Source organism: Pongo abelii, chromosome 8 (assembly GCF_028885655.2).
Source record: "Pongo abelii isolate AG06213 chromosome 8, NHGRI_mPonAbe1-v2.0_pri, whole genome shotgun sequence".
Taxonomy (NCBI): Eukaryota; Metazoa; Chordata; class Mammalia; order Primates; family Hominidae; genus Pongo; species Pongo abelii.
The window spans coordinates 69940228-69967459 of NC_071993.2; the positions used below are offsets into that span (position 1 = coordinate 69940228).

A 27232-nucleotide genomic window follows, 5' to 3' on the forward strand; every position below is an offset into this window, starting at 1 on the left:
TAGTGCACTGCTGCCCTTACCGACTCCACGGTCATCCACTGTGGGATTATCAATCCACCGCTGTGCTTGCTCAATCTTGCCCTCAAGGTGTACAGCTGCTTTGGCAGGTCTGCTGTTGGCCACAGCCCGGTTGGTTTTGGTCTGCAGGTTCTGCAGGGCCGTGGCCACCTGTTTGGCCAAGGCTCGAGCCTCTGGAGAATCTCCTTTCCCCCTACAGAGAAAAAGACAGCCATCCTGTCACACATAAACACTATTTACATTGAGATCACTTAGCTGCTAATGACAAATGCTAATAGGATGACAAATTGCTCCTGATTACTATTAATTTGGTTTGAAAGGAGTGGTTTATTTGGCCCTTACATAAGAAATTAATAATTTACATTCAGATTATTTTGTCCTAGTTAAGACATTAAATATGAGTTTGCATCAGTAAAGCTCAAATCAATCATTTGGTTAGCTGAGCTCAATCAATCATCACTAGGTTAGCTGCACCCTCTGCCTGCCACCTCTGAAAACACTAGTTTCCTCTGGAACTGGGTGGGCCCAGGCAGCCATGTTTGTTGTAGGAGCAGCTGAAGTAGTTATAGTCGAACTAGTAGTAGCACTATCTTTTGAGTCCTAATTCTGCCAGGTACCATCGCAAGCAATTTTTTGTTGTTGTTTGTTTTTTCTTTCGAGAGGGGTTTCGCTACATCACCCTGGCTGGAATGCAGTGGTGAGATCATGACTCACAGCAGGCTTGACCTCCCAGGGCTCACTGCAGCAATCCTCCTGCCTCAGCCTACCAGGTAGCTGGGACTACAGGCATGCACCACCACACCTGGCTAATTTTTAAAAAAATATTTTGTAGAGATAGGAAACATTCTCCCGATGTTTCCCAAGCTGGTCCTTAACTCCTGGGCTTAAGTGATCCTACCCCCTGGGCCTCCCAAAGTCCTGTGCTGGGATTACAGGCATGACCTACCACACCCAGCCATAAGCAGTTGTCTTATATTATTTAATCCTTACAACAACCCTATGATGTAAATAACAGTATTATCCTCATCATTAAAGAAACAAAATGGATGTATGAGGTTGGATAACTTGCCCAATGTCCCATTATTTACTTCGATAGAATCAGGATTCAAACCCAGCACTGTGACTTCAGAGTCACCACTCTTTTTTTGTTTGTGTTGTTTTGAGATGCAGTCTCGCTGTGTTGTCCAGGCTGGAGTTCAGTGGCACGATCTCGGCTCACTGCAACCTCTGCTTCTCGGGTTCAAGCCATTCTCTTGTCTCAGCCTCCTAAGTAGCTAGGATTATAGGTGCCCACCACCACACCCAGCTAATTTCTCTATTTTTAGTAGAAATGGGTTTTCACCATGTTGACTGGGCTGGTCTCGAACTCCTGACCTCGGGTGATCTGCCCACGTCAGCTTCCAAAAGTGCTAGGATTACAGGTGTGAGCCACCGTGCCCAGCCTTCATCCATAAACTACTATACATTTGGTATCACATAATCCCCAGTCCTTGCCATTACTGATTAAACTGGGTGGTTATCTACCTCAAGGACAACATACCCATGGTCAGGCAAGGCGCTCAATTAGATTCTGGGGGTTCTCAAAGTCCAGTGTGGATAAAAGTCACTGGAGATCTTATTTTTAAATACAGACTGTTAAACCCACCATCAAAACAGATTCCAATTAAGTATGTCTGGGGTGGGGTCAAGGGGTCTGCATTTTTAACGACCTTCTCAGATGATTCTTAGGCAGGTAATCCTGGGTCCATACTTCAAAAACACTGCATAGTCAACCAGTGATGGGATCTGGAGCTAGAAAGTGATTAAGCCTGGGCCATGGTAGCTCACAGCCGGAGACAAAACCCCCAGATAAATAAACTAAGTCAACACACAGGGTGAAACAGACATAGAGGATCCCACACAGCGACTAAGAGGTGAAGGGAAGGGCTTCCAGTTGCCCAAGATCTGGCCACGTTCATGCTATTGGGTTTGATGAGGTGCCTCTATTTTCCATAATCCTCTACTTTTTACTTGACCAGGTCCTTCCAACCAAAGAACCTCAACCAAGTATCAACACAGAAATAAAAAGACAACCACAATTATATCACAAAGAAAAAAACTGCCCCCAAAACCTTATTCCAAAGAATCTGACTTGTTTTCCATCTCAGGTCCTCTCAGCCATAGAAAGGCAACTTTCAGGCTAACTTTATCTGTCTCATCTGTAAAAATAAAAATAATAGGCCAGGTGTGGTGGCTCACGCCTGTAATCCCAGGACTTGGGAGGCTGAGGTGGGTGGATCACGAGGTCAAGAGATCGAGACCATCCTGGACAACATGGTGAAACCCCATCGCTACTAAAAATACAAAAATTTAGCTGGGCATGGTGGTGCGCACCTGTAGTCCCAGCTACTCGGGAGGCTGAGGCAGGAGAATCACTTGAACTTGGCAAGCGGAGGATGCAGTTAGCCAAGATCATGCCACTGCACTCCAGCCTGGCAGCAGAGCGAGACTCCATCTCAAAAATAAATAAATAAATAAATAAAATAAATACATAAATAAAAATAATAGCCCATCCGCCAGAACAGCTAATTTAGATACCCTGTCTCTCTCTCTCTCTTTTTTTTTTTTTTTTTTTTTTTTTTGTCTGAGACAGAGTCTTACTCTGTCACCCAGGCTGGAGTGCAGTGGCACAATCTCAGCTCAATGCAACCTCCACTTCCTGGGTTCAAGCTATTCTCTTGCCTCAGCCTCTGAGTAGCTGGGGTTACAGGCACCCACCACCAGGCCTGGCTAATTTTTATATTTTTTTAGTAGAGACAGGGTTTCACCATGTTGGCCAGGCTGGCAGGCTGGTGTTGAACTCCTGACCTCAAGTGATCCACACACCCTCAGCCTCTCCAAGTGTTGGGATTACAGGCCTGAGCTACCATGCCCAGCTTAGATACTCTCCTAAGAGTTCCTTTATGATTCTAAATTTTTATAACATTCTCCTTTATAAAGTTGAACAAAGACGGTCTTTAACATGATTCTGATAGTGGCTACTCCTGGCAAGAGGTTACATAGATGTATGTTTATGTGTGTGCTATAGTATTAAGTAATGATGGCATGAATGACCACACATGAAGGTCTGCTGTTAGCACCATTACCATTCATAACCTCCTCATCATTAAGAAACATTAAAGAGTACCTAGTATGTATATGGACTTACATTAGGTCCTAGGAGTATAGAGAGCAACTTTTACATTTGACATTAAACCTTTCCTTAGTGTTATTTTAGCATGTGCTGCAGGGGTTTTTTTCTTAAGAGTGAAAAATATCTATCGAAAGAAGAAAGCAGTTAGGTGCAGTGGCTCACGCCTGTAATCCCAAAACTTTGGAAAGCTGAAGTGGGAGGATAGCTTGAGCCCTTGAGTTTGAGACTAGCCCTGACAACATAGCGACACCCCGTCTCTACAAAAAATAAAAAAATTAGCCAGGCATGGTGGCACACGCCTGTAGTCCCAGCTACTCCGGAGGCTGAGGTGGAAGGATGGCTTGAGCCTGGGAGTTCAAAGCTGCAGTGAGGCACAGTCATGCCGCTGCACTCCAGCGTGGGTGGTAGAGTGAGACCCTATCTCAAAAAAAATAAAAAATAAAAAATAAAAAAAAAGAGGAAATACCCCTTTTCCATATCATCAAAGTGGGTGCCATGAGAGCCTTTAGGAGAGGAGGCTGTGGGGAGGCTGTTGTTACAAGAAAAATCATCCAGGAAATGTAAATTAAGTATCTCCTATTCTTGCTACTTACAAAATATCATTGCTGGGGAAGGAGGAAAGTACATTCTTATGCTTCTTCCCTTCCATATACACATAGGAGTCTTTTCATAGCTAGCCACAAAAATTATTTTCCTCTTATGTATGGGAAACAGATAGGTCATAAACATGATGTATCAAAGAAAGCCCTAGCTTAGAAATTTAAAAAGCATCTCAAAAAAGGAGTTCTTAGCATCCTAAATTTATCAATTTATAACTATGTGACCAGCAATAAATCATTAAACCTCAGTTACATCACTGATACAACAAATTAACATCTGACCTAGAATTAATGAGAATATAGTGGAAGAGTATCATAAGTGCATTTAACCTAGGGGAACTGAAATATGTATGTTCTTGGGGGAAGAAAGAAAGATAGGGAGAGGGAAGGGAGAGAGAAAGAGAGAGAAGAAAAGATATGAAAAGGCAATGTGAGGATTAAATACATACTGTCTTCGTAGATCTGCTAATTTAGAAGTCAGAGCAGATATTTCCCCAAGGGAACGTAGAATGTCATCTCTTTCTTTAGGATCATCACATAATTCTGCTATTTTCCGAGCTTCAGCCAAAGCACCTCGAATCTGCTCTTCTCCTTCCGGTCCACCATTTGGATCTGCAAGCCAGTTCTACACACAGAAACGGAGAAGCAGCACGCTGTGATCTACTCACACATGCCATTCTACTAAACTTAACAAAGCCGGAAGAAGGATTTCAAAAGTAATACACCAGTAATCATTTTTATAATTCTGATCTTTCTTATCATACGGAGGTTCTTAGATAAGATGAACTCAATCTCTCATCTTTTTAAAATCAATTAATTAGCATAAAATATTTTCCCAAGCTTTATCTCATCTCTGAATTAACCACACCTTATTAGTTCCTCAGTTCCTCAAACATGTGTGTTTGTGAAATGCTTGAAAATCATTTTATAGTAGAACAGTATCGGAAAACTTTGACCCCTAAACATTACAATGACCCAAGAGTTGTGAATTCTGGGACAAGGAATAGTCTCAATGTAGTGCAATCTGTATCAGGAACCAGGATTCCCTTGGTACTCTGAGAGCTTACTTTTACCTAACTGAAGTGCTGTAAATTAAGATCTTTATTTCAAAATATAGATAAACATTTGTCTAAACCTGTGCTAGTAAAGGAGATGTTAACATTGGTAAGTGCTGGAAGTCACTCATCACTTAGAAACCATTATCCAACCACAGTAAATGATAAGAGACAGAGAAGAAAGATAGGATATTTATGATTTAGGATATTTATGAAACATTTCCCACCCCTCCTGAAAATCACTGTCACTACCTGAGCAGCATCGATCTTCTTTGCAATGCTCTGCTTTGAGGTGGTCATGGCTTCCAGCTTGCGAGCTGCATTTTCCACTTTTGCGGTGAGCACATCCAGACCCTGAGATACCTGCTGAGCTTTCTGCATGGCCACTGGTGAGGATCCTTGTCCTCTGCTCAAAACAGACACATGCTGTCATTGTACACCCTCAAATACTTAATGACAAAACATTCCCAATAGCACAGTACATGTGGTTTTCGTGAACATGCTTGGCTTTTTCCTTTTCCCCAGTAAATCTGGGACAGCACAAGAAAATAGACATAAACAAAGCAAGATGCCCAAATCATGTACTTTTTCTTTTAAAAATGCACATTAGCTTCACAGAACTGCATAACCACTTTGAAGACCAGGCCAGCAAATTTTGATAATTATTCTCCTCTTGGTAGTGATTACATAATCAAATCTAAACTTCAGTGGGAAAATGTGCTGGTGATCTTATTGCTAGGGAGGGCTTTGTTACCATAGTAATGTGTGCTTCTGAAATAAATAGTCCATTAAATTGTCTTCTTATGGGCAAGTATACATTGAAAATATTTCAGGAGGCAGCATGCATAGTGTTAATGAAAGTGTACCAGACTGGGAACAAGCAGATCTGTGTTCAAATCTTGACTCTTGGTACCTGTGGAACCTTGTTTATGATGTTTAACCTCCCTGGGTTTCCATTTTCTAACTTGTATAGTGAAGGTAACATATAATGAAGGTAGGTAATACATTTTCCCCACTTATCTTATGGAGTGGCTTCAAGCATCAAAATAATATACTTGAAAACACTGGCAATAAAAATCTACCATTATTACTGAATTATCATCATTTTTATAATGAAGCTAATGATAATCTTAAACGCCTACCTTCCTCCTAGGCAATCTATAAATATGTAAATAATCGAAACTAGCTAATACTGAGCACATGGTGCTAGGAAACCACTGTTTCCCATCAAGTTCCTAAAGAACTGATTTCACTATTTTCCTCTCTCAGAAATGATATGCTGTTACTACCAGAAATGATATGAGTTCATGGAAACTTGTTTCTCTATTTATTTTCCCTATTTACTTGTTTTCCTTATTTACTTTCCAAGTCACAAAGTATGATTTACCCTCATTGTACAGTCCAGATTGTTTTAATCCAAGCAGCCTGGTAAACTCAATGATAGGGGCAGTAACTTTACCATTTGGTAGAATGGCATGGCTGATTATCCTAATCAGAACTTCTATTTTTAGGATAAACTCCAAAACACCTTTGCTTCCCTTCATAATAGTATTGATCTGTCATTCATCTATCTAGCCTCTGTGGGTTTTTTTATTTTTTTTTAAACGGAATCTCACTGTTGTCCAGGCTGGAATGAAGTGGCGTGATCTTGGGAGGCAGTGGTTGCAACGAGCCAAAATTCTCCTACCTCAGCCTCTCAAGTAGTTCAAGCAATTCTCCTGCCTCGGCCTCCTGAGTAGCTGAGATTACAGGCATGTGCCACCACGCCTGGCTAATTTTTGTATTTTTAGTAGAGACGGGGTTTCACACTGTTGGCCAGGCTGGTCTTGAACTTCTGACCTCAAGAGATCCACCAGCCTCAGCCTCCCAAAGTGCTGGGACTACAGGTGTGAGCCACCATGCCCAGCCTATCTAGCCTCTTTTTAAAATTCTTCTGTTTTTCATCTATACCAAAACTTGAGGTAATGAATCATTCATTTATTGCCCGGTATATAAAAGGTATATATACACTTTTTCCTTGAAGTTGAGGCCTTCCTTTTATGTGGCAGAAGAGGGGAAGACTTTTAGGAAACATAGTCTTTAGGATTTAATTTGCTGTTTTTCTTCAAATCTACTACTTCATGATGAGAGATCTTTTTGTTAAAAGAGTCCAACTGTATATTACAAAATAATAACTTCTCTGAGGCTGGAAATATAGAAATTTTTTTTTTTAAAAAAAGAGTCCCACTGTGAAAGAGCAAAACTATTTATGGGCTACACAGTTTTCTCATTCAAAATAGAAAGATTTTATTGAGTCCCATGGGGGTAAAAATATATACTAGCAACCTAGAAACCCTGTGTGACTGAACAGAGTATCAAGAAGAAATTGTTACTGCATTTCAGCCACTAAAATATTAAACAGCTGGGTACACTTAAGAAAGGACTACAGGGAGATAACTTTCTAATCTTTCATCAGGAAAGGATATTGCAGGCTCCACTGTGAAGCAGGACCATAGTTACCCTTCACTGTTCTAGCCTTTTCTCTTTACAGATTAATGGTGGAACCCCTACAATAACTACCTCATTCTCTTGCTCATACTCATCTTTCTCTAAACACATACAACTGTGTATTTGAGAATTCCAAGTGAAAACTGGCTACCACACTGGGAAAAGGCTGCAGACAAAAGACACAAAAGTGAGAAATCAGAAGAGCCAAGAATCCTATCAAACTGCGCTGGCATTTCTCCGAATGAGAACAAAACTTCTTTTTGTCCTTTTTGCAAAGTTCTTGCCATGCTCATGACAGAGGAGCCTGCTTCTCAGCAGGAGAAAAGATTCACTGAACTCAATGAGATCACATTTATTTAAGCTGTTTCTTTCCCCTTCAACATAGAGACTCAACCTGAAATTCCTGGAGCTTCCAGGGCTGCAGGGAATCCATGAACCTCTAGAAATTATACATAATATTGTATGGGCATGTTTATATGCATCTTTTTAGGTAAGGATGAATGTTTTCATCAGATGATAGAAGTGATCTTGGTCCAAAAAAGGTTAAGAACCACGCCTTTAAGATCTGCATTCTTGGCCAGGTGCAGTGGCTCACACCTGTAATCCCAGCACTCTGGGAGGCCACAGCAGGCGGATCACCTGAGGTCAGGAGTTCAAGACCAGCCTGACCAACATGGTGAAACCCCATCTCTATTAAAATACAAAAATTAGCCAGGCATGGTGGCGCATGCCTGTAATCCCAGGTACTCAAGAGGCTGAGGCAGGAGAATCGCTTGAACCCAGGAGGCGGAAGTTGCAGTGAGCCGAGATCACGCTATTGCACTCCAGCCTGGGCAACAAGAGCAAAACTCCGTCTCAAAATAATAAAATAAAATAAAATAAATAAATAAATAAGATCTGCATTCTTATGTCTATTGCACTAATATTGGAGACCAGGTATAATGGTGCACTGCAATGTAAAGGAGTGTTTCTGAGCCCTGTTTGTATGTAGACCCTGTGTATCCCAATTATCTCATGATGTTTCATGAGTGTCTCATCCTATTCCAAGTTTTCGTAATGTCCATACCATAAAATTCTATAAAAATCTTTTAGAACTTCATTATCACTATGGATGAGTTCATCTGTACGAATTCCAAACAAATTTATATTATATTGAGTTTTCTCAATAGCAAACTATGTTTATTTAGTTTATGGGGAGAAAAACTCCAAAGGCCAAGGCTTTAGGAGGGTAAAAGGAAGATAAATAATTATGAATCCGAATAAATAATCATGAAAAGGAAACTCAAGAAAGCCCAGAAATTACCAACTTAGAGGATAACCTAGTTAAATGATTTTTTTATGAAGTGAAATAATTCCAATGTTTTCACTCTATGTTTCTTTCTCCCCATCCTTTGTAAAATTTATTTACCCATGCCAGACTTCACCACTGCCCCTTTATTTTTCATAAGCCTATGGCTAGAAAATTAGAAACTAGATTTGTGTTTCAGTTTCAATTACGGAACAAGTTTCAACTTTATTATTAGGCATTTGTGTATTTTAAAAGTTCAAGCCAGGAGTGGTGGCTCACGCCTTTAATCTCAACACTTTGAGAGGATCACTTGAGGCCAGGAGTTTGAGACCACAAAACATAGCAAGACCTTATCTCTACAAAATATTAAAAAACTAGCCAAGCATAGTGGCACATGCCTAATAGTTCTATCTACTCAGGAGGCTGAAGAAGGAACATTGCTTGAGCCCAGGAGTTCAAAGTTACAGTGAACTATGATCATACCACTGCACTTCAGCCTGGGTGACAGAGCAAGACCACGTCATTAAAAATAAAAAATTTGGCTGGGCGTGGTGGCTCACACCTATAATCCCAGCACTTTGGGAGGCCGAGGCAGGCGGATCACCTGAGGCCGGAAGTTCGAGACCAGCCTGACCAACATGGAGAAACCCCATCTCTACTAAAAATACAAACTTAGCCGGGCATGGTGGCGCATTCCTGTAATCCTAGCTACTCAGGAGGCTGAGGCAGGAGAATCACTTGAACCCAGGAGGCAAAAGTTGCAGTGAGCCGACGTTGCGCCATTGCACTCCAGCCTGGGCAACAAGAGCGAAACTCCCATCTCAAAAAAATAAAAAAGAAAAAGAAAAAGAAAAAGTTGGCAGGTCATGGTGGCTCACGCCTGTAATCCCAGCACTTTTGGAAGCCAAAGCAGGTGAATCACCTGAGAGTTTGAGACCAGCCTGGCCAACACAGTAAAACCCTGTCTCTACTAAAATTACAAAAAATTAGCCAGGTATGGCAGCACATGCCTGTAATGCCAGCTACTTGGGAGGTTAAGGCAGGAGAATTGCTTGAGCCTGGGAGGCAGGGGTTGCAGTGAGCCGAGATTGCACCACTGCATGCCAGTCTGGGTGACACAGCGAGACTCCGTCTCAAAATAAATAAATAAATAATTTAAAACATGTTTTAAATAAAGTCAGGCCAGGCATGGTGGCTCACACCTATAATCCCAGCACTTTGGGAGGCCAAGGCGGATGGATCACCTGAGGCCAGGAGTTCAAGACCAACCTGGCCAACCTGGCAAAACTCCATCTCTACTAAAAATACAAAAATTAGCCAGGCGTGGCCGGGCACAGTGGCTCACTTCTGTAATCCCAGCACTTTGGGAGGCCAAGGAGGGTGGATCACGAGGTCAGGAGTTCAAGACCAGCCTGGCCAAGACGGTGAAACCCCGTCTGTACTAAAAATACAAAAATTAGCTGGGCATGGTGGCGGGCGCCTATAATCCCAGCTACTCGGGAGGCTGAGGCAAAGAACTGCTTGAACCATGGAGTTGGAGGTTGCAGTGACCCAAGATCGCGCCACTGCACTCCAGCCTGGCAACAGAGTGAGACTCCGTCTCAAACAAACAAACAAAAAAAATTAGCCAGGTGTGATGGCAGGCACCTATAATCCCAGTTACCTGGGAGGCTAAGGCAGGAGAATCTCTTGAACCTGGGAGGTGGAGGTTGCAGTGAACCAAGATCGCACCACCGCACTCCAGTCTGGATAACAGAGTGAGACTCCGTCTCAAAAAATAATAAATAAATAAAGTCAGCAAAGGAAAAGTTCACCTCCATCTCAAAAGAATTTAATAGACTATAATATCTCTGTTATCTACTAGCCAAAGAGATAACTCAAAACTGGCAGAGGCTTGTTTTCTGAATCACCCTATTAGGAGTGAGTTACCCACTACTGCTCTGTAAGGACAGAGGAACTTTACCTGGCACGGAGGTCAGCCACTTGATCAGTCATCTGCCCTAGCATTTTGCAAGTTCCCAGAATCTCCCTGCGTTCTTTGCCTGCACAGAGTTCACCAACTTTTCCAGCTTCATCTAAGATCTGTCTGATGGCCTGCTCACCAGCATCCCCTAAAATAAAGAGATATTCAATATCTACATTGTTGACACATTCATTATTTAGAGAGGATACTTTACAAGTCATTTCATTCACCAAGTAATGGATGATTTTAAACAAGACGAGTGAATAGAAGGCAACATATCTGATAGCTAACAGCCAAGCAGTGCCCTTAAACCATAGGGTGAGGTTTCAACAACAGACACCACGAAAAAAGATACTTGGAACCATATCTATTTGGAGATACTAAGTAGCTTGTAGTAAGAATATGGATGAAGAAAACAGACTCTAACAATTTAATACTATTTAGCACCTCCAACCTACTTTAGGTTTTTCATATTCATTCAAATATTAATCTAAAACAGAATAAATATTAGATTAGAAAATCAATAAAGCCTAGTTCAATAACCTATTTGGGTCTTATCTTTATACAGTCAACTTTCCAATTCTCATTGGCACCATGATTTAATCTGCTTAATTAAGAACTCTGTTGACATAAATGGAAGTCTGCTCAATGGGAACTGGAAGAGAAGAACTTTCATTCAAAATAATTACCTTTTGGATTCAGGGAAGGGGAGAACCAATAATTGTGCAAAGAATGCCCAGCTCAATGTGACTTACTCCTCCGTGATTAGAGGTGATCGAATCTATTTCCTTCATCCTTGTAAGGCCTACTACTTGCTTCAGTTACTCAAAACTATCAGATAATGGGGTATGCCCCATAATGTTACAGTAGTTCTCTCAGATGATGAGATTATGGGAGAATTTCTTTCTTTCTTTCATTTGCTTGGTTTTTAGCTTATCGTTGTATCGATCAGAAAAGCAGAACTAGAGGGTTACCTGGGGAGGCACTAGGGTCACGGAGCCAACCTTTGGCCTGGTTCAGTTTGGAATCTATGGAGGCCAATGCTCTCTTCATGGCTTCAGTGTCCTTTTGGGAAGAAATCCCATAATTATTTTCTTTGCAAAAGTTGAGATACCATGATACAAAGTAAGACAGAAAAGAAGTTACAGCATTAACATACATAGCTAAGGTAGTCAGTCCTACGAAGGCCTTAAAAATTTTGTCACCACACCACAATTCTCATTTCTGTCAAAATGCAGTATCTTGCATGCAAATCTTCAGTTAATTCTACTCTGTTGCTAAACAGAGTGGAATTGGGTTCCCTATTGCTAAAACTGCGAAAACTGGTAAAATTGCTCAAGCCAGAATATGTTTAATGTCTTCAGCAGGAAAAAGCCCTGTTGTCACATGCCTCATTATCAGCCTTTCCACTAGTCAACATTCATCTACTGCAGCCTTGCCAAAGCCCTTCCCACTTCAGGGAAGCCTCATTAGTATGTGGTGCCACAAATCACAGTTCTTTTACATCTTGTTTTGAAATGCACACACTGGATGATGTTTCACTATATTCAATTAACCTGAAAAACTTGGAATTACTGGTTGGAAGAAACAATTGAAAATGTTAATCTAGCAATTTAATTTTAATTCTACAAATAAACCCCTCAAAGTAATATAATTTAGAAGTGTTTTCTGACCTTCCCTGCTATTCCTCCTTCTTAGTTCCCTTACCATCCCTCACCTGGAAGAAGATGCAGGATAGAATAAATGGGTCTCAGCTTATTGTTTACAACCAGGATTCATGAGGACTATCAGGAAACTAGCATAAAATCTCCCAGGATACACCAGGAGAAGCTGAAACAATAGACTAATCACTTTAAATATATATAAGTATTTCAGTAAATTTTTTTAAATACATAAAACACAGAGAACAATATAACACCAGCCATCTCTTAAGTCTCTATTTAGCATCTTCAAAGACCATCTATCCTCCTTTTTGCTGTAGGAAACTGACTCTTACAGAGTTAAGCCATCAAAGCACAAAGTTAACCTCTAAAATTCTAGGCAATGTCCTAGCTTCCTTCAGTTTCCAATCCTGCACAACTGGGGTTCTTAAAGGTGTTGCACCACTAGTTTTCCACACGGGGGCACCAGGAGCATCCCCACTTCCAATTCAAAAAAGACCCAGCACTATCACAAATAAGCATTGGCAGCACCCATAGTTAGGCTCAAGGTCCGCAACTGTTCCAAAGCACCTATTCAAAAGACAGATCTCTCAACTGTCGGAACCCCTCCTTCCCCTTCTAAACAGACACGGATGATTCTCCTGTTGAATCTCTGGCTATCTAAGGCTCTAAATAGCAAATTCTCAGCTATAGCAATGAAAAAGAAGTGAACTAAATTACCGAAAAAATTGAAAATAAAATATTTTCATTATCAAGTTATATGTAACCATGGTAGCTGTCAATAAAAGGCAGAGTCATAAGAGGATCTATTTCAAAATCCACTTGTAATTAGAAGAAGATATGTGGTATTTTTTAAGTGCTTTGATTCTCAAATGGTTTGAATATCAGCAAATCTCTCCTATCGTGTCTTAAATTAATTTGTGCAGAAAACGTTGCCTTCAAAATTAATGCAAAGGTCAACTTTAGCTTAATTCCAAATTAGCAAGGCCTGAATCAATAACTTTTTAAAAGAATCTGAGGCCAGGCAACTCCTAACCTCAGAGAACTGGGTAGCCTTCAGGATCTAACACAAGTTATCTAGGCATAGGTTTTCTTTTAATCACAAACTCTTACTTAGGAAGTGTGTGCACATCCTGGAGAATAATTATGTCAATGTAAAAATATTTCACTTAAAACCTGTTAAACCATTTTCCTAACACACTTTTATTTTCAGTGAGAAAAGCAATAGGTATTTATTACATTTCAAAAATCTAAATTCAAAGGGAAACGAAGGTCAGAAATTTTTATGTCTACTCTAACATTAAAGGCTACTAGCTAGGAAACTAAATTCAACTGACATGCATTGAATTTAATATGCATTCCCTGCATGTTAGCTTCTGTTTTAGCTACTTTCCCCCTGCTTACCTCATTGAATCTCAAATTTAAATGTCATTTAAATAATACTACAAATTAAGAAACAGGAACTCACTCCTACAAACCTAATTTGATCTCAGGTTTGTTGACTCCAAACCTCATTGCTTATCAAATGAAACAAGATTTTTTTTCTTTTACCAAGGAGAGTTGCTAAAGATTCTACTAATCTCCAACAATAGTCAGCAAATCTCTGCCTTGTCAGTTTTGACTTTGGTTAATACTGCAGAGAAAATAAGCTCCAGAAATCAAATTCATAATCTACACTAACAAAAATGACTGCTTTTATTCTCCAATGCCCAAAAATGATTTGAAACACAATGGAAAAAATAGTTTTTGTCTATTCAGCATCCTCAAAAATCATTTCTTTTTTCTCCTTAATAAAGCTCTAATGGCCAGTACTGCAAGGAAAGAATGTAATTCTCAGGAAGTGAGTAGAGTTATTTACTGCTCAGTGGGAGGTGTGACACCATCAAGAAGTTAAAATTAAGAGATGTTCATTTTCCCCTAAAAGGAACCAATAGCCAATTTTGAATGAAGCTGCATTTAATAACTGAGACTTTCAATAAGTTACCAAAGTTTTTAACAGCATTAATTTTAGACAATTTCAGAGATTTAAAACAATAACTGAAAGAGCCATCTTAAATTCTTTCTGGAACACAGTAGGTTATAAGTAATCATTTTATATTAGTCATATCTAGTAAAAACAAACATGTCTAAGGGAATTTTTTTCTCCTAAGACTTTCATATATATTTCTTTTGAAAGGCAATATTTATTATAGAATTGACAGAATTCTGTCATAAGCATATAAGTATACAAACAATGAATACGACATAAACAAATTCGCTGGACAACTAGGACAGAAGTCAATTTGGGGATATATTTATAAAGGGTGAAAATAATCATAACCCTTGTGGTCAGCCATGCTTTGTACCACAAACCATTTTGCTAAACCTTGTCATGTAGGTCTGTAAGTACCCACAGTATAATTCAGATATGAAATAGAAGAGAGAAAAACTACACCTTCATTTGAGTATTCTTCTGTATAAAAACTCAACTTTGGGAAAAAGAAAAGTCTCTACCAATTTCTTATCTGTTTTTGGTTTGTTTTTCAGGGAGTTTGTGGGTGTTGAAAGAGTGAAGTATAAAAAGACCAGGTCTAGTCATGTGGCTTTGGGGACAGCTGGCCTGAATCTATCTGGGTCCTCCCCCACCCATGTTATGCCCCTTCTTACCATAAAATTCTTATGAATTTATGTTTTAAATGAAAAAAATACAGTGCCTTGGCACTCTTCCCTACATACCAAAAGATGGAATGACAAGCTAAACCATTTGTACATGCTTTCCTAGGAACTGAAACACTCCTTAAATTAAATATAGATTTAGGCTTCAGAACACCTGTGAATAATAATGACCTCCTTCTATGGACAATCAAGAGGAACTTCAGTTAAAAAAGTGAAGTCCTGCAATCCTAGGCTCTTGAAAATTTTAAATATGGGGAATAAGGACCTCTCTCCATGACTGCCCACCATACTCTCCCTTCTCCCTCCACTAACACCTGCCTTCTCACTCCATCCCCTTTCTGACCTCATTTCCACCTGCAAGTCAATGTTTTAAACCAGATGTTTCTGGCTTAAGATGTTTCTGGAAAGTATAGATTGGGCAGCAGAACAAAATCTTACAAACTACATTTAAACAAGAGAAAGTTATCTAGTCCTGAGACTTCATGGAAGTTACCTTCTCTGGGTCTCAATTCCTCATCTCTAAGAATACCTTCCCGGCTCTAAAAATCTATGCTACCTATGAGTGCATGATCAGATGTACTAACCAAAGATAACTTAGATCAGAAGGGAAACATCAATTTATTTTGGGATTTTCTCCTCATGGGGAGCAGGGAGATAAAATATCATAAATGCCTGAATTAACTATTTATCTCAAGCTCTTAGAGATCTTTCATTCTATTAGCTGCTAAAAACAAAACACTAGAACACTTGCTCATAGAAAGCCCACAAATGACCTTTTTTTTTTTAACAAATCAACTCTTAAATCCCAATAGTCTGCAAGTAAGGGGGTAGTATTACGCGATCACAAGTTCTAACCAACATTTCCTGCCTTGGTTAAGTTTGCTAATCTTCTGTATAAGACATCTGAGTCACTCACTACTTTTACCCACCACCAGCCCAGGACCACAGTGGGGACAGACCCACCACAGGAACTAATTCTGAATAATAGAATTTAATGATTCAAGGTGCAAAGCTGCAGGAGTGCCTATGTAGGGTTCAAAGTCTTAGCAGTGAAATTTTTTTTTAATTTTTTATCTCACTTCCTCTTAATTCTCAGCATGCATCAAGATACAAGTAATATAAATACCAAAAAAATTAAATGTAGAGCACTAAATTTACAAAGGGTAGAATTAGAATTGTGTTTAACTCAAATTCTTTTAATAAATAATGTATTTTCAGAAAAAATGCTAACCTGATTTTTAATGATCACTATAAAATGATTGTTGATTTAAGAAAAGGAAACTTTTTACTTTTAAAATAAGTGAAGTGTTTAAAGTCAAAGTTACTTTTAAATTTGTAAATGTGCAATTTGAATATAGGTATAAAAGGTAAAATAATCAGTTATTGCATTGCCTCTTTAAAATCTTAACTTATTCGGCCAGACGCACTTTTACCAAGAATTTTTTCCACTTACTTTCTTCCCCCACTTTTCTAGAGGAATCATCACTTTCCAGAAGAATACTGCACCAATGGGGAGGCATGAAACAAGTATGGTAAGACAAAGTTAATTATTTATTGGTAGGGGCGAGAAGAGGTGAAAGACACTGTATGCATTAAACAGAATGGGAACCCAGCAGTCACAGTCAGACAAAAGGTCTGATTAATTCGCTGCTTACAGTGGAGCAATCAAAGATGCATAATGCTACAAAACTGAAAAAGAGCTAAAATCCTAGCTACCAATTTCTGTTTTCAGGGTATAATTTTTTTCTATTTTTGTAACCAATAGAAATGATTACTCTTAGGCGGTGAGGAGCGGTAGAGTGGATGGGAACCAGGTTAGGAGGAAGACTTATCAGGTATATCTTTTTGCAGCACTTTGATATTTGAACCACATAAATGTATAACAAAAGCAAAATTAGGTTAAAAATAAGCCTCTTTTTTTATTCTGATGTCATTAGATTAAAAAATAAGCATCTCTTTTTCATTCTTATGGTCAGTAGATTAAAAAATAAACATCTCTTGTTCATTCTGATGTCATCATGTACTTGAGTTGAGCTAATTTAATTTACCTTCTTTCATTTCAGATGAAGTTAGTTTTGTAGCATCCTAACAAACTGGTTTTCCTCAGCATAAAACTGGGACCAGCTAAAAGACTGTACACGGTGAGTACCAGGTCTATTTCACTTGTATCCCCAAGTGCCTAATCCTAGCCCTGAAAAACTCAACTGACTACATTTTTTTAAGAGAGAAGCAGCTCTTGATGGCACTTGCGCAAAATAAAGTTCAATAACATTTATTCACTAAATGATGGATAGCTTTTCCCTTTTGAAAATAGAGAAACATTAAGGTTAAAATGCCTGTTCCTCCTTATTACTTTTTCTCATCTGCTAGAAGCAAAAGAAAGAGAATAAGCGAAGAGCTTGGGTTAGGGGAACATGAGGTCATGGAGAACTACGGCTAATTCAGTTTGGACAGCAAAACATGCAGTGAGCCACAGAATGAAGTTAGGAAGACCTTTAGACACACTTCACTTCTGTTTTCCTTTGGATTTTGAAGGCTAGGATTATTATGAAGGACAGGTGCCTCATCTAAGCTCTCTAGCCCACTACCCTCTTTCATTATGGCTTAAAACCTCAATGATGCATCTCCAAAAGCAAAATTTCAGAGCCCGCAAAGAAGACTGGTGGGAGAGGCAGATACAGAGATAGCATCAGCTGGAAGTCTCCTTTCCCAACAGCAGAGTCCACAGGTAACTCAGGGGTCGCCCAGCTACCTGGGGAATCCTGCTCCTCAAATGAAGTCAATGGGAAAGACCAGGCCAAAAAAGATCCCAGGAGCCTACCCAAGGAAATGAAAGCACCCACCAAATATAGGCAGCCTGATAGCCCACAGTAATGTCTTTCCTTTAGCTTCCCCCAAAGAAATCACTCAATATGAGCCAGAGTCAGTCTCCCCAGCACTGCCTAGAGTCCCGTATTAAATCACATTCTGACGCACATTCAAGCACAGTGTTACACACAGAATAAGGCACGGCACACAGCACAAAAAAACCTCACAGACATGCTTTTCTCTTTTTAAGCGAAAAAGAAACTAGAGGGCAAGAGAAAGCTTACCTTCTAAACGTGAGAAAAAGAATAAAACAAAAGAACAAAAAAAGATGCATAAAGAAGTCATAACAGGGAAGTGAAAGTTGTCAACTATGCAAAAGCAAAATTAAATAAAATATCAGAGTTAAAATGATTTTACCATATAGATTTAAAATACAGTCTTAGAATCTATTCAAGAACTTCACATCAATGAGAAAATGTCTTTGTAAATAAATCCATAGTTAAAATAAGCTAACTTACTCTATATAATTAAATTAGCTTTCAGGGCAACAAGAGAGAGGGCTGGTGATTTCAGGCCCCAGCTTTTACATTACCTTATAGATCCCGGAGAACATACCGTTCTACTGAGCACCCAGTGGAAGTCATACTACAAAATCCTTCTTTAGTTGACTACCAGCCTTCTGGCTGGCCCTGGAGACACTGGGGTCACACATGGGAAAGCTAGATCTTGGGGACAGTGTGTTCCCCCCACTGCCTACATCTTGGGCTCCTACAAGGAAAGTATAAACCCAAGTATCTCTGTTCCCTCAGACCTTAAAGCTTGGTTCACAGTCATTAAACAGGGAGCAGCAGACCAGAGCAGCAGCAACACAAAACCACTGCTAACAGGCTCTAGAAGGAATCTGCCAGCCCCTTTGGGGTCCTAAAAGAGATTCCAGACAAAGGGTGAAGGGATCCCTCAAACTAACTGACCAATGTGAAGACTAATATTTTAATTAAACCTTCCTTGGGGAAAATGGAATGATCAAGGGATACATCTAGAAATGCCAAGAGTTTCCTCTGTAGATTTCTCTGGATCAAAGATTGGTTAAAGAAAAGTTTTCCGTAAAGTTCAGAATTACAGGCATATCTGTATCTTACTTAGTCAGCTGGGAAGAACCACCCATATACAAGGCAGAGCTCCCATCCACGGGAATATGCTCTTCCACCAGTCCAACCAATAAGACTCAGCCTGATGGAAAAGCTATAAATCTCAGTCTTAAACCAGTATCTACCCCACATGCCTATTTACTTGTTCTACCTTAGAACAAAGGAAATTAGCAAAGATAGCAAGTAACCTATGAAACAAAAATGAAGAAGAAATGACTTTCACAATATCTGAGTACTCTTATGCTACAAAAATTACAAGATAAAGTATGAGACAGGTGCCAATCAAAACCCCCAGCCGGGGAGAGTTGGGGATTTTGCTTATTTCTCCACTAAGAACACTTACCTTGCTGGCCCAGGCATCTTCATCCCAAGAGGTGAGTTGTAACACACGAATTATCTCATTAATTTCAGCACTCATTTTTTCTACAGTAAAATTGCGATTTTTTAAAGCTTCCTCTATGCCTTGGTTTTTTGAGTTTTTAGTTGTTACAAAAATCTTCATAGCTGTAAAAACAAAAGATCAGAAGCTAAGCTTGGAATTTAATCTTGTTGTATAACAATATTCACAAAAGATGTTCTACACTTAGGATGTTTTGGGCTTTTAAGGTCCTAAAATGAATATACAAAACAAACACTACAAGTTTGACAATAAAGTTCCAATATTAGCAACCTTTATTGTAAAAATAAAAAAGAAAAAGAAAACTCAAGGTACAAAGACACCATCACAACATGGTTAAGTAACTAATTGAACCTGCATATGCTGATGACCTGCAATCACAAAATATCTAATATCCTTCTAAATCAGTTATCCTGGCCCTCACCCTGGCTCCATCTACTACAAACCTAATGGGACAATATGAAAACCGTCAGTAATACTCTGAATGGCATATCCTGCTGCCCCTGATCCCAGCAGAAGATCCCAAGATGTCAAGTTTATCATCCAAGATTTCTCTCAACATGTAGCTTGGATTTGCTAACCCCCAAACATAAAGAAGAAAAAAATAATGTCTGGGTGTGGTGGCTCACGCCTGTAATCCCAACACTTTCAGCGCAATCTCGGCTCACTGCAACCTCCGCCTCCTGGGTTCGAGCAATTCTACTGCCTCAACCTCCTGAGTAGCTGGGATTATAGGCGTCCGCCACCAATCCTGGCTAATTTTTGTTTTGTTTTGTTTTGTTTTGTTTTGTTTTGTTTTGTTTTTAGTAGAGACGGGGTTTTGCCATGTTGGCCAGGCTGGTCTCGAACTCCTGACCTCAGGTGATCCACCCACCTCGGCCTCCCAAAATGCTGGGATTACAGGAGTGAGCCACTGTGCCCAGCCTCCTGAACTCTTATACTCATATGTCCTTTTTTAGCTACTACTTGAAACACCAAAGCAGGTAGCTGGAAGTCACAATGACATGAGTCACCAGATTTTTATAATAAAGTTGCCTTCTCAGAAATAACTAATTAACCCACAACTTGACTAAGATAATTCATATAAACCATGAGATGTCTGGCATATACTAGACACTCAATAAGTGCTACTCCCTTTTGCTAGTCCAGAGAGCAGCTACCATGTTTGCATTTCAGGGTGCTGCCCAATGGGAAGATAGTCCCAGCTGGTGACTAAAGAACTGATCTACTCATGATGTAAAGAACAGTTAAATATCTTTTAGGAAAAATTGGATTAATACACACTAAAAAGGGCTCTGAGTTCATGTCTTTATCATATGATGCTCTATAATATCCATTCCAGCTCCTAATTATTTTTCTATAACACAAAGGTGTGAAAATTTAATATCCTAGGCTAGAGTTTAAAGAGGAGAGTCCACCTCCCAGGAAAGGGGCTTGTTAGAGCTTTAGGAGAATAGAATTAGGCCATAGGAAGGCAATTTCAAACAAAGAAGAGGAGAAGGACAGCGTTAGAGAAGAAGACTGGTTCTCAGCAAATCAGCTACAGCCATCATGTGATAACCAATCAATCAGGTCTCATTTTTACCTAGGCTGAAGGACATGCCGCAAAAGAAAGTGAACCTTAGGCCAGGAGCCATGGCTCACACATGTAATCCTAGCACTTTGGGAGGCTGAGGGAGGCAGATCACGAGGTCAAGAGATCAAGACCATCCTGGCCCACGTGGTGAAACCCTGTCTCTACTGAAAATACAAAAATTAGCTGGGTGTGGCAGCGCGCACCTGTAGTCCCAGCTACTCAGGAGGCTGAGGCAGGAGAATCGCTTGAACCCAGGAGGCGGAGGTTGCAGTGAGCTGAGATCGCACCACTGCACTCCAGCCTGGCAACAGAGTGAGACTTTGTCTCAAAAAAAAAAAAAAAAAAAAAAAAGAAAACAAAATGAACCTCAGAGTTTAGAACATGCTAACATTTTTTCCCCCCTATAAAATAAAGTACAGGCAAGAAGTACCTGAAATGAGAACTGGCAGCAACTCTTTCACGGTGTTCATCGAGTTCACCAACATCACTCGGTGCTCCTGGTGAGTCAGCTCCTGCTGTCTCTCGTCAATCATCTTGGCCATCTTAGTCATTCCTGGGGCACAAAGAAGAAATTGTGCAGGGTGACTAGTGAAACAATCCAGGGTCTGGCTTTCTCGGTCTAAATCCATTATGAAATACTATGAAAGTTCAAACCGATTGCTCACTTATTGAAACAACAGACACCATCACTAAACTCTAATTTATGCAACATTACTCTTTTCAACGAAAGTAATGTATTAAATGTAAACACTAAATGTGATAAACATTTTCATATTTTGATATAAATACATTCACAAATATTAAACATCTAAATGAATAAATATATATATTTATTAAAAAGAAATTCACAGGTAAGGGAAAAACATTTTGCCAGGCTTCTATGCATACAGGTTTCATGCCATGTCTCTGAACTCTGTGCTAAAAATCTCACATGAGCCTAGTACTGAATCTAGTGGCTGAAAAAAGTTCTAAGAATAACAATGATATGTTTTGTTTTCATCTTTCTATCTTTCTGTACTTTCCAGTTTGTCCAAAATAAGCATGTACTAGTTTTATAATTAGAAACAAATAGAAATATTATAAAAATAATTATAGGGATGACAGTGTTTGAAAGCATCTGGTGTTTTGGAATCACTCTGCTAGCACTTTTTGTTTATGTTGGTTGTTATTCAAAGGCGCTATGTGATTCTCTAAAGCTTTGATTTTCAAATTACTCCTAGGATTTCTCAAGTTGTCTCACAGACCATCAAGACCAAAGAGAAGCAGAGGTGGGGCTGCTCCTGCTTCACCTAAAGTAGCTCCATTTTGTCTTTTTTTGTTTGGGGATTCTGCATAAGATTCCATTTGGGGAAATATAATTTTTGCCAGTATTATGAGAAATTTTAAGAGGACTACTCTAAAGCCACCAGAGAAACCTATTTCCAGGTGATCTTCAGTGATGGCTCAAATTCTTAACTGCCATGAAGTTTTACAGAACACCTACACTGGAACTTCATAAAAATGCTGTTAACTAAAAATCAACATTTCACATAAAACAAATGAATTTTATAAAGTGGTAAAAATCAAGTTAAGCAGGTTAAACATCTAACATATCTTGTCATTGGTCTCATTCATACTTTAAAGACCCTCAAGTTCATGTTATATGTCTGTAACATCAAAAGCTGGTATCCATTTATATATTTTGAATATTTAATGCTCAGATGCCTGAATAATCATTTCAAAATAAGATTTAACCACAATAGCTCTTCTCTCCTAGGTCTGATTATATTAGGCAGCCTTGGGTTAGGGCATGAATCCATAATAGTAGGCAGGCTAATTAGCAAGCTAAGAGGTCATAAAGAACTACAGGCCAGCTGGCAGACAGTGAAGGAATGCTGTGTAATGTGGAATGGAGAGGTCAGGATGCAGGATGGCCTTCAGCATTACAGTAACAGAAAAGTATTTCCTACATTCTCCAGTAGCAGTATTTGCAATGTTTGGTTTAATTCATTTGACAAGGCCAGGATATATAGAAAGCAGATTCAGATACCAGAGATAATGACATCACCTCAAAGCACAGCATCAGCTCCATCAACACAGCAGACACCTGAAAGCCCAATGCATCTTCACCTATCTTCTGCAAAAAGTAGGAAGAGGGTACCCTTTCCTTTGGCTCCAACATGGACAATCCTTAAAAAATGTTATAGAAATTGGATAAAACTAACCTGGCCCAAGATTCTTTGTGTAAGTGACCAAATCTTCCATAGTCTCCACCACCTCTGCCACTGTAAGATATTCCAAAATTCCTTTGCAAACTCTAATAATTTTACGGACCTGAAAATATATTTCAGAGTATTCAATCACATGAGTGGACAACTAGCAAACATGGTAACACAGATGTGCAGCATTCAACATATTTTCATTCTAAATAATCATCAATCTTCCATTATTATCTTTAAGAGTAGGCTTTTTGTCTCAGATTGCCTACCTCAGCCTCATCGAAGGTAAGGAGTAGGTCTGATGTTCCAGAGAGGATGCCCCTTGACCCATCAATTAGATAATCTCGAGCAGGCACTGAGTAAGGGTCTGACTGAAGCATCTGAGCTGCCTGGACAAGCTTGGTGCAAGCATTCTCAACCCTATAGGGAAGAACACAGGTTAACACACTGGCAGAACCACACAGAAGAATACCATATGCAAATGCAAAGAGAGAATATGCATGTAAATTCACAATTTTTTTCCCTACATGAAAAATAGCCAAGACCAACTGATAATAGGACCTACGTTTTTAGGTTTTACAATTTAGGCAGGGCACAGTGGCTCATGCCTGTAATCCCAGCATTTTGAGAGACCTTGTTTCAAAAAGAAAATTACAAAATTACAGGTAAAAGCAGCACATTCATTCAGTGCACTGCCCTTATTCTTTATTTCCTGACAACAAAAAATGAGGAGAAAACATCTGGGCTCTTTGACTTTAGGTTGCTCTATCTCTGTAATGCCTTTGTTTCCTTATTCCTCCCCACCCTATACACACTGCCATTAAAAGACACTGCACAAAGAACTGAAATCCTTCAGTTCTTTGCTGAAATGTTAGATCATTTTCAGATCTAACATCTGGAAATAAAATGCCAAAGCATGGTGTTAAGTGAAATTTAATAACTAAACAAAGCAAAGGAACAGGAAGAAACACAAAGAAAAAGTATGAGGCAATGCATAAATTTCTCACTCATTCATCTAGCTAAATAAATTTGTTTGATAAATCCATTGGACCATTTGAAAATATATTGTTAAAAGAAAATAAAAACAAAAATGAAAAAATGAAAATGAAAATATATTGTTAATTAAAGGTCAATATTATTAGTAACTAAGCCAGTTATTAATAGTTTAATATTAATATAAGTAACCAGGTCAGCCAAAGGTTGAGTGGCGGAAGGGGAGCTGGGGAGGGATTCATTTAAAAGAGGAACCCAAAATGCATACACCAAGTATTCTGTTTGCCTTCCTTGTATTAATAAAATGTATTCATTCATTCATTCAATTATTCATCCCCGCAGAGTTGAAAATAGCCTAATAGATCATCTCCTCTAGTCTCATATTCAATATAGCCATTATGTTGTGACTAACTTACAAAGATAAGGAACAAACTGCTTAAAGTTAAAATGCTTAGCCAGAATTATACATTCTCATTTGAAAACACAGAAAATGTCACCTGCAAATAAAAGCCTATCTCACCAGGTTCTTTTGAGGATAAATGAAGTAATACAGAAACTCCACAAGTTTAAAGCAGTATTACATTGTTAACAAGTAGAATTAAGCCAACTTACGAATTTCAACTACATAAAAAGCACTGGGCTGTGGACACTGTAGGTATGTATATAAAGATGTAAAAAGCACTATTCTAACTCTCAAGGAGCATACTTTACTAAGGCAAGACACAAACATTGGCAGAATAAGCCAATACATGGCCGGGCGCAGTGGCTCATGCCTGTAATCCCAGCACTTTGAGAGGCCAAGGCGGGCAGATCACTTGAGGTTGGGAGTTCGAGACCAGCCTGGCCAACATGGTGAAACCCTGTCTCTACTAAAAATACAAAAATTAGCCGGGCATAGTGGTGGACATCTGTAATCCCAGCTACTCAGAGGCAGGAGAATCAGAGGTGGAGGTTGCAGTGAGCCGAGATCATGCCACTGCACTCCAGCCTGGGTGACAGAGTTAGACTCTGTCTGCAAAACAAACAAACAACAACAAAAAAATAAGGCAGTACATAATAAATATCAGTGAAGGGCAAGACCTGTTTGATGTGGCTTTTGATCAGGCTTAGAGGACTGGATATTTTGTTCTTTTTAATTTTAAAATTAAAATTTTAATTTGATTTTAAATATATAATATATATTCATACATATTACACAAGCATATACACATATTTTAAACCAAAAGGGCATACAATGAGAAATCTCTTTCCCTTCACTATCTTCCATGCACTCATTCCATCCCACTTGCAACCAATACTGAGTTTCCTCCAATGTTGTATTTCCTCTGTATGTAAATGTCTTCATAAAACATTTCAGGCCTCAAAGAAGCAAAAATGTACATTTCCCCGTTTTTTACACAAATAGGATCATACTATGGTCACTCGCTGCATTCTGCTTTTTACACTTAGGTGTTGTTCTATTAAAAGTACATAAAGAGGGCCGGGCGTGGTGGCTCACACGTGTAATCCCAGCACTTTGGGAGGCCAAGGCAGGTAGATTACTTTAGGTCAGGATTTCGAGATCAGCCTGGCCAACATGGTGAAACCCTATCTCTACCAAAAGTACAAAAATTAGCCGGGCATGGTGGCGGGGGCCTGTAATCCCAGCTACTGGGGAGGCTGAGGCAGGAGAATCACTTGAACCCAGGAGGCGGAGGTTGCAGTGAGCCAAGATCATGCCACTGTACTCCAGCCTGGGCAACAGAGCAAGACTCCAAAAAAAAAAAGAAAAAAGAAAATAAGAAGAAAAAAAAAGAAAGAAAAGTACATAAAGAGCCTCCTCCTACTTTTATAAAGCTACATAATAGCCCAGGCTAATAGTTATTAGCCTGCTGTGATGAATCACCTTGAATACATGTAATTTTACCCTGTATGTCTATAGGATACATTCTAGATATAAAATTGCTGAGTCAAAAGTATGCATATGTATAATTTTTAACAAATGTTGCCATATTGCAATCTGCAGAAGTTATACTAAACAATTCTTACCTTCTCACCAATTCAAATTTTGGATCTTCACCAATAATAAACCAAAATTGGATCCAAACATAGTTTCTTTTCAATTGAGGTGAAATTCATGTAACATACAAATAACCATTTCAAAGTGTACAATTCAGTAGCATTTAGTGTATTCACAGTGTTGTGCAACCACTGCCTCTCTCTAGGTGCCAAAACTCTTCATTATCTCAGTAAAACACGCAATACTCATTAAGTAATAACTCCCTATTTTCTCCTTCTCCCGTACCCTGATAACTGCTAATCTGCTTTCTGTCTCACTGGATTTGCCTATTGTGGAAACATCATACAAAAGAATTCATACACTATGTCTGGCTCCTTTCATTTAGCATGTTTTTGAGGTTCATCCAAGTTGTAGCCTGTATCAATACTTCATTCTTTTTTTATGGCTGAATAATAATATTCCATTGTATGGATATGCCACAGTTTGTTTACCCATTAATCTACTTATGAACATTTGAGCTGTCTACACCTTTTAGCAATTATGAATAATGCTGCTATAATGTTTTCATTTTTCTTAGTTATATACCTAGGGGAGGAATTGCTAGTTTATATAGTAATTCCATGTTTGATTTTTTGAGAAACCACCAAACTATTTTCCAGCACTGTGCCATTTTACATAAGGGCTCCTAATTCTCCATATCCTCACCAATGCTTGTTTTTTTTTTTTTTTAAATAAAAGCCACCCTAGCAGGTGTGAAGTGGTATCTCATTATGGCTTTGATTTGCAGTTCCTTAATGATCAATGATGGTGAACATCTTTTCATATGTGCTTGTTGTCCATTTCTACATCTTTTATGGAGAAATGTCTATTCAATTAGGCCCATTTTTCAATTAGCTTGTCTTTTGGGGCTGAGTTGTAAGAGTTTCTTAGATAAGCTAGTTATTAAACTCTCATCAGAAATACAATTTGCAAATGATTTTTCCCAGTCTGTAGGTTATCTTTATTCAATATAGTGTTAATTTCCATTGAGGTTGAGGATTTTCATAGTTTTTAAGTTACAAAATAAAATAACACATGTAAAAGATTGTATAAATTTTAATTCAAACAAACAACATCTACCTAAAAGTCAATAATCATTTTATGCCAGGTGCAGTGGCTCACGCCTGTAATCCCAGCACTTTGGGAGGCCAAGGTGGGCGGACTGAGGTAAGGAGT

General features: G+C 39.0%; 1 protein-coding gene and 1 long non-coding RNA gene across 3 annotated transcripts in view; one reads left to right on the forward strand and one right to left on the reverse strand.

Annotated features, from left to right (window-relative positions):
* The window catches only part of VCL (vinculin), a 121501-nt gene that overhangs the window by 25398 nt on the left and 68871 nt on the right, over nt 1-27232 (reverse strand). For both annotated transcript variants that reach the window (XM_024254069.3, XM_024254070.3), the window contains exons 3-11: nt 23295-23445; nt 23032-23140; nt 21258-21380; nt 19198-19358; nt 11557-11647; nt 10583-10730; nt 5097-5250; nt 4239-4414; nt 21-211 (exon numbers count right to left, since the gene is read on the reverse strand). In XM_024254069.3, the coding sequence (XP_024109837.1) occupies nt 21-211; nt 4239-4414; nt 5097-5250; nt 10583-10730; nt 11557-11647; nt 19198-19358; nt 21258-21380; nt 23032-23140; nt 23295-23445 (1304 nt within the window). The remainder of the gene's footprint in view (nt 1-20; nt 212-4238; nt 4415-5096; nt 5251-10582; nt 10731-11556; nt 11648-19197; nt 19359-21257; nt 21381-23031; nt 23141-23294; nt 23446-27232) is intronic.
* LOC129048271 (uncharacterized) lies at nt 4386-17042 on the forward strand. The gene is made up of 3 exons (XR_008510478.1): nt 4386-4505; nt 16373-16430; nt 16962-17042. It is a non-coding gene; the product is annotated as an uncharacterized LOC129048271 (long non-coding RNA).